We start from the raw sequence: 8,731 nt of genomic DNA on the forward strand, positions 1-8,731 counted from the left end.
AACCTACAATTTGGAACACGACTTGATTAGATTTATGGCTTTTATTTTTTAGCAGTTTTAGAGTTCAACAGGTTTCATAAAATGTATATTTTATATAAAATAATGTTCATAAATAATTTTCATAACTTTGTTGGTTTCACTTGTTAACTTTTTCGTACTTCAACAAAAATCTGCCACGGGTCTTCTTTAAAATGAGAACAAACTTGAAAGTCTGTGCTCCCAAACTTCAAACTTTTATGAGTTTTTTGACACATTTTTTGTCCACTATGGACCTTAGTGCAACTTTTTCTAATTGATGCACAAGGGTTAAATAGCTCATCGTTTTGATTTTTCTTTGTGTTTTATATTTGTCAGTGTACATTTTGTCAGTGTGTATGTGTGTGTTTCTGCAGTATTGAGGACACGGATCAGAAAATAGCCATGCTAACTCAAATACTGGAGTTTGGCCAGACGCCACGGCAGCTCTTCACCACTCCTCATCCTCAGAGGATCACTCCTCGCTTCCACAACCTGTCAGCGACCGTCAGTCTCAGCAGCTGCGAGCTCTCACCAGGTACCGGCGCATCTAGTGTCGTCACGATACCAAAAATGATGACTTCGATACGATACCAGACCAAAATACCTCGATACCGATACTGAATCGATACCACGGCAAAAAAACTAAAACAGTAAAAGTAATTGAAAAATATGACAGAACTTACAAATCATTGTTTTATAAATTAATTTTAAAAAGCTAAAAACTCACATGACCAGCATGTTCCTGCCCTGCTTTTTGACCATTCCCTACCCTTCATTAAAAATAATAATAATAATAATAATTACATGTCAGTGTGAACGTCCTTACCGAGATGTTTGCAACAATCACATTATTATCAATCATGCTAACATTTACAAACCTTTCACAACTCTGAACAGGTTGGGATGACCAAAATCTTATTTCATGAAACGAGTCATTTAATATTTTTTAAATGTAATTTATAATTATAATATAGATATTTAATTAAATTTTATCTTTGTTATTAAAAATAAGCAAAAAAGCAAATTACAAACAATATGACAAATAAACAGTGCTTAATTTCTTTTTTGAAAGCTAGACCTTCTGTAGCTGAAAAAATAAGGTCTTCACTCTATAAATTAACTATAGACTGATTCTTAATAAATAGATCAAATGTATTCAGTCAAGCATTGGGTGACTGTCTATTTTCTTTTGTTGTTGGATTAACATTAATCACACAGAATATTACGCCCTTTAAGACCTGCACGTATCCAATACATTGGAACATATACGATTTCTTTTAACAAACGGTTTACATTCACTAAAGACATACCTGACTGTGTTTACGTGAATACTCGCCAGGACGTGCATTTTTACATATCATTTTGACTAATAATCCGCGAAAGAGAACTGAAGTCGTGATCGTATGTTGTCTGGACGGTGTGTGCGCTCCAGGTCTGAGCCCGGCTGATCCCACGCTTTATTTTCTCATGCATGCAAGTTTCTTTGTCAAGTGCTGCACGTATATATTTTACCGTTCTGCTTCCGTTGTTTAGTGAATGTACACGTCCTGACTCCTGCTGTCACACAGCTACGCAAATTAAGAAATACTGCTATTATTATTTAGAGTAGGCCTACTGTCACTCTTAAAGTACCGGTACTAATAAAAGTTCATATCATACCGTTTTTAATAGCAGGGTATCGCGATACCTTTCTAGTACCGGTATATCGTGCAACACTAGTCGCATCCCAAAAAGCAAAAGAAGGGATGACACTTGGTGACTTTTGTCGCATTAGCTTTGTGAACATCGTGTGAAAATCATGGACACGATTCGGACACTTGGTACTGTATCTTTGGGGTCTAAAATGACTGACATAGGAAATGCATGACAAATACCAAAAAAATACGAACACTCCGAGAATCTTTTGTTGGTGTGAACTACAAATCAGCCATGATGCAAAAAAACACAGCAATGAAGGGGTTAATCTCAATTTCTAACAAAATTTTAATGTTTGATTGTAATCATAATGCAAAACCTTATACTTATCTAACAGAAAAATATCTAAACCTTGACGAAAAGTAGTCTTTTAGAATTTCTAAATGTAAATCTAAGTGCAAAACCTAATAAAAGTAAGAAATTATGTCTAAAAAACAACAATTGGCGAATCCAAAAGCCTGGAGTTACACACTATGACATGCGCCTCCTGGCACTATTCTCACTTAAAACGTTTATTTTAAAGGCCTTCACTCTATTTTAATCTGAAATACAGTGTCTCCTAGTATGGACTCGTTCGAGGACCTGACTGAGGAGAGTAGGAGAATGGCCTGGAGCAACATGAACAAACTTGAGTTGCAGTCTTGCTACAAAATACACAAGGAGTGAGTATCTGTTGGTGTAGTTGTGTGTGTTTGAGAACAGATGGTTAGCGAGAGCTGCTTCTGACGCTGGTGTTGTGCTTCTGCAGGGCAGTAACAGGCATTGCTGTGACCCTCAGTGGAGATGCCATCTTCTCCACTTCTCAAGGTCAGGAATCCCTCTGTTATTTAGTCTCAAGGCAGTGAAAGGCTGCCATAAATTCCTCTGATTGATTTCTCAGAACTGTAATATAATGTTAGCACAATGCTAACATGTTGCTAGCATAATTTAGCACATTGCTAACATGAGTTAACACATATTGTATCCTCATGTAGACTCTACACTGAAGATGTTCTCCAAAGAGAATGGCCTGCAAAGAAGTGTGTCCTTCTCCAACATGGTAAGCTCTTCAGCGAAGACGCAGTGGCTTTAAAAAGTATTTGGAAACATAAGCTACACTTAAAAATGAATCTTGTTTAATTGCATTAGACGCGCACATTATACGTTATTCCCCCAGTGGTTTTCAACTACAGTGTTTGTACAGTGGAAACGGCTCTCTGAAGACGCTCCCCCAAGCTGGTTATCTGAAAAGCTGTTGTACGCGTTAAAACGTAGATATTCGGAAATGACACGTTTGCGTATTGAACCCATATATCTATGGTTGTATCGGAATTATTGTGACTGCTATTCACTTTCTTAGTGTCGTTAAAGTTAAATGATATTTTGTAAAATCGTAATATTACATTCTTGCAAAGATGACAATATTTACTCGCAATTGTCGGGATCCGGAATCAAAAACACGTGCTAGTCTTTAGCTCCGCCCACTTCCTTTCGAATGACGTAATCGAGTCGATCTCTACTCTCTCAAAATCGTTAAATATTTAACGTTTTTAATTGGATTACGCTGTTCGCAATGCTTCATGGGATTGTAGTTCTTTCTCTCAATAAAGTAAACATTCTTGTACCTTTTGTATTTTTTTCAAATACGTTTTTTGCTTCAAATCAGAGTTTGTAATGTTATTATTCTCCTCGTAACTGATTGGCTAATCTCTGCCAATCACAGCACACTGGGCCAGCTAACCAATCACAGCACACTGGGCCAACTAACCAATCACAGCACACTGAGCCAGCTAACCAATCACAGCACACTGGGCCAGCTAACCAATCACAGCACACTGGGCCAGCTAACCAATCACAGCACACTGGGGCAGCTAACCAATCACAGCACACTGGGCCAGCTAACCAATCACAGCACACTGGGCCAGCTAACCAATCACAGCACACTGGGGCAGCTAACCAATCACAGCACACTGGGGCAGCTAACCAATCACAGCACACTGGGGCAGCTAACCAATCACAGCACACTGAGCCAGCTAACCAATCACAGCACACTGGGCCAGCTAACCAATCACAGCACACTGGGCCAGCTAACCAATCACAGCACACTGGGCCAGCTAACCAATCACAGCACACTGGGCCAGCTAACCAATCACAGCACACTGGGCCAACTAACCAATCACAGCACACTGAGCCAGCTAACCAATCACAGCACACTGGGCCAGCTAACCAATCATAGCACACTGAGCCAGCTAACCAATCACAGCACACTGGGCCAACTAACCAATCACAGCACACTGGGCCAGCTAACCAATCACAGCACACTGAGCCAGCTAACCAATCACAGCACACTGAGCCAGCTAACCAATCACAGCACACTGGGCCAGCTAACCAATCACAGCACACTGGGCCAGCTAACCAATCACAACACAGTTCATATTTCGGAAGGAGGGGCTTCATTGAAAACGAGGCGTTCAATCAGAGTGGGGAGAGAGGAGCTGTAATAATGTAAAATATGTGAAAAATAATGCGTTTTCTAACAATGCGTAACATATTCTAGTACACCCCAAAAAAACAAAATCAAGACTTTGTAAAAGGCCATAATAGGACCCTTTAAGTCATATTCACTGCCTTTATGAGAATACTTGAACTTTTACATTTACGTGTGGCAAATGCTTTCTGGAGCCCCTGTACAACAGCCACATTACATGACCTCTAACTAAAACACACTCTTGTGCCTGAAGGCGCTGTCCTCCTGTCTGATGCTGCCCGATGATGAGATCGTCGTGTGCTCGTCCTGGGACAATAATGTGTAAGATTTATACACCGACCACAATCATATCCCTGTAATTCTGAACTCAGTTTAACACATTTCTCATTGTGTTCACTCTGTCTCCCCTTTTCTCTCTTCACCTCCTCTTGGATCCCTGTCTTAGGTATTTTTACTCAATAGCGTATGGAAGAAGACAGGAGACTCTGATGGGTCATGATGATGCTGTCAGTCATATTTGCTGGAGGGATGACAAACTTTACACGGCATCCTGGGACTCGACTGTGAAGGTCTTCTCATTTAGTTTGGCCAAGTTTGCTTCCTTGTGTAACATTTAAGGATGACTAAACCTGTTTACTCGGTACCAAGTGTTTAAACATTTCAGAAACATCGTCAGAAAAGTTATAGTTGCATATTCGGTAACACTTAAACCTTAATATATAATGCATTATAAAAGTATTTTAAATGCATTGATTATGCCTTGAGATGCTCCTTATAATGCATTGTGGTCTCATTAGTAATTGTAACCACAGTTATAATACATTATAATTAGGGCTGTCAACATTAACACGTTAACGCATGCACTTAATTTTTGTCCAGTTTAACGTGTTCAAATATTTAATATTTGAAGCCTAATAAATGTTAAAAAATTGATAGCTTTTAATTACACTGTAATGTTGAATGGCTATAATTAATGCTAAAAATTAGGGAATTTTGCTGTATTAGTATCAGTGATACTCTGACCTTCATTCATAAAAAGTTGCCATTAAACAAGTAGTTAAAATATACTGTCTTTATGTTGTCTCTACAGTAATGTGGAGATTAACTGTGAAATTATTACATTATACAATATTTAAGCTAAATAGAAACCAATAAAAACGTAAGTGTTTTTAATTGTGATTAATCGCAGAAAAAAGTTGTGATTAATCGAGTAATTTTTTTTTACTTGAGTCGATTGACAGCAATTATTATAATACTTATCTATTTATAGAACAGACTTTTAGAAAGTATAATTTTATTAAAACTGATTCCTTGAGTCACACAGAGAACAAGGACACCAATCATGGTAACAGCACCACCAACTGGTCAAAAGTCATGAGCAATTAAATCATATCACTAGTGATTATATTCATATATCTTCATCCAAAATAATCTAACAATGTCTTTAATTGCTCATCGTTGCAGTTGGTCTGAAGCTCATAACTCGTGCCTTTTGTGTTCGGCTCACAACAAACAAACTCATAGACGAAGAAGAGTGGAGACAATAGATGCTTACGACCCTTCAGTTCTCGGCCCCTAACAAGGAATCTGCAATATATTACAATTAGTGCTGGGCAACGATTAATCAGATCCAAAATACACATACATGCATGTGTATATATTTAAGAAAAATGTGTTATTTATATAGAAAATAGTTATATTTATATATATTATAATATATGTAAAAAAAATATATATATATATATATATATAATATATATATAGTATTTACATGCAAATATTTATTAAACATAAACATGCATATTTGTGTACTTATATATGTGGCCCTGGAGTACAAAACCAGTCACATGGGTCAAGTTTATGAAAATGAGATTTATACATCATCCGAAAGCTGAATATATAAGCTTTCCATTGATGGAATTGTCCATGGATTGGCCGAGATACGACTGTATGAAGATCTGGAATCTGAGGGTGCAGAAAAATAGAAACATTGAGAAACTCTTCTCCTATACACGGAAATGTACAAAATATCTTCATGGAACATGATCTTTACTTTAATATCCTCATGATTTTTGGCATAAAAGTAAAATCAATAATTTTGGCCCATACGATGTATAGTTGGCTATTTCCACAGATAAACCCGTGCGACTCGAGACTGGTGACGTGATCCAGGGTCACATATATACAGAATAATTATGCACAGTACACACATATATTATGTAAACACAAACTTTATTTAGGATGCGATTAATAGTTGCTCAGCACTAATTATAATGCATTTTAACTTTGGTTACAATTATTTATGAAAAGATATAATGCATTATAACATGTTAGTAAAACATTACCACATATTCCAACTAATTTACTCTTCTTTCCATCTGGTAATAATGAGTTGTGCTGACGTGCTGATGTCTGTTTCCTCCACAGATCTGGAAGTGTGTCGCAGCCGACGTCTCCAGTAATAAGCGCTCCGGGTTCGATCCTCTCGCTGAGTTTGAGCACGAGGCCGGGGTTTGTGCCGAGGAATCTTACATCACTACAGTATACGCAAACTGAGCTGTCGTACAACTCGCCGTGTGTGTGTTCGCCACTTCTCAGAATAGCTGTGCAACAGTAGAGATAGAAAGTCTCGTCACACTTTACAGTACGGTTCACTAACATGAACTAAGAATTAGCAATACTTCTACAGCATTTACTAATCTAAGTTCATTTTAATTTCAACATTTACTAATACTGTATTAAAATCAAAAGTTGTATTTGTTAACATTAGTTAATGCACTGAATTAACATGAACACACACTGAACAGCTGTAGATTTATTAACTAACATTAACAAAGATTAATAATCACTGTTTCAAGTGTATCGCTCATTGTTAGTTCGTGATAGTTTATACATTAATGTTAACTAATGAACCTTATTGTAAAGTGTTACCGAAGTCTCTAAACCCCACTATTTACACCGTGAGATTTGATTGAATCCTTTAAGATGATGTGACCAAGACAACTAGCCGTGATTAAAGATCACACAGCGGATGAGAAATCATCAAAGTTTGAAGTTAGTCGGCTCAAACTGAAAGAGTAAGAGGTGATCTGCATTATTATATTTCTCTATAGACTTATAGAAGTTTAATGCTGAAAAATGCTCAATATTTCAGCTTCGAGCGTTTATTAACTTTGATTTGGGGCAAATATGACGTAATGCTAACACCATTTTGCCCTACGACGATAGATCCCAGAAGACTGTCGATGTCATGGCACTGGGTTTTCGGTCAGATGTTCTCTATTAGAATCAGAGAAAGGATGTTCTTTAAAACTATTGATTGGTTGAGCTTGATGAACACTGTAAAAGCTGAAGTGTCTCCCAGAATGCTGATGCTGGATAAATTATCACATGCCAAGGTTTAGAAAAGGTCAGATTTTTAATAGTGTAAGTCCTGCAGTGTTGCACACAACATTAAAACAAGTCATTAAAATGTAAAATATAATGATTCAAAAATTAGTACACGTACACGTATGCCCTCAACAGTGTAGTGTATGACCTGTATAAAGCTGCGGCAGTCGAGGGCATGAAGTGTCCAACATTACACACAGTTTTATTTAGTGTTTTTTTAAAGTATTTAAAGTAGTGATGCACCGATATTAACATTTTGACCGATACCGATAACCGATAATTCTTTATATCTGAAAGCCGATAACCGATATATTGGCTGATAAGTCAAGTTTTTATATAATTTTTGAGAGCCTGATTACAAAAACAAGTCTGATCATTAAAAGCCACGTCCCAAACACACATTTATAATGCTCTCGTGATAGTTTTATGTAGCCGATATGACAGACTTGCACATGTTGCACTTTACTGTATTTTCCTTTTTTGAAGTGATTCCAATCATATTTCAAGCAACTCATAACCATCATGTTGAACAGTGTGTATCTGAAGCGTCTCAGCTGAAGGACATAATACACACTACTGGTACTACAGAACAGCATAGAATAGTGCATAAGTGAATTGGGACACACGTTTTGTTCTCCTGTTTGTAACCTATTCGAGAAAAGTGCCTTTATATTATTGTGTGTTATGAAATGTTAACGTCTATCTAATGTGTGTATTGTGTGTACACACACACGTGTGCGCAGGTCAACTCTTTAGACCTCAGCCCTGCTGGTACACTGATGGCGACGGGCACTAAAGAAGGAACTCTCACTGTGTGGGACGTGACCAGTCCTGTGCCACTCAACCAGCTCACCTGCCATACTGGGAGGATCCACCAGCTGGCCTTCAGTCCTGGTGAGTGTGTGTGTGAATGAGTGTGTGTGAGTGAGTGAGAGTGAGAGTGTGAGTGAGTATGTGAGTGAGTGTGTAAGTGAGTGCTTGTGTGTGTGTCTTGTGTGGTTTCACACACTGTGTGTGTGTGTGTTCAGACAGCAGGCATATCTTGAGTGTTGGCGAGGACTCGTGTTTGGCAGTGACAGATGTGCAGACAGGAATGCTCATCGCTACTGTACACGCCGAGCAGGAGCAGAGGTGACCAGAACACACACTAGAGCTGTGTCC

At 37.9% G+C, this 8,731-nt stretch overlaps 2 protein-coding genes across 3 annotated transcripts in view; one reads left to right on the top strand and one right to left on the bottom strand.

Annotated features, from left to right (window-relative positions):
* Nucleotides 1-8,731, bottom strand: part of LOC309488793 (uncharacterized protein) — a gene marked incomplete at its 3' end in the record, with an annotated part of 264,286 nt that overhangs the window by 116,024 nt on the left and 139,531 nt on the right. The window lies entirely within an intron of this gene.
* The window catches only part of nsmaf (neutral sphingomyelinase (N-SMase) activation associated factor), a 32,070-nt gene that overhangs the window by 20,715 nt on the left and 2,624 nt on the right, over nt 1-8,731 (top strand). For both annotated transcript variants that reach the window (XM_082160912.1, XM_082160913.1), the window contains exons 21-29: nt 393-553; nt 2,267-2,375; nt 2,462-2,520; nt 2,688-2,752; nt 4,434-4,501; nt 4,626-4,749; nt 6,608-6,691; nt 8,314-8,464; nt 8,599-8,701. In XM_082160912.1, the coding sequence (XP_082017038.1) occupies nt 393-553; nt 2,267-2,375; nt 2,462-2,520; nt 2,688-2,752; nt 4,434-4,501; nt 4,626-4,749; nt 6,608-6,691; nt 8,314-8,464; nt 8,599-8,701 (924 nt within the window). The remainder of the gene's footprint in view (nt 1-392; nt 554-2,266; nt 2,376-2,461; nt 2,521-2,687; nt 2,753-4,433; nt 4,502-4,625; nt 4,750-6,607; nt 6,692-8,313; nt 8,465-8,598; nt 8,702-8,731) is intronic.

Source organism: Leuciscus leuciscus (genome assembly GCF_965113295.1).
Source record: "Leuciscus leuciscus genome assembly, chromosome: 2".
Lineage (NCBI taxonomy): Eukaryota > Metazoa > Chordata > Actinopteri > Cypriniformes > Leuciscidae > Leuciscus > Leuciscus leuciscus.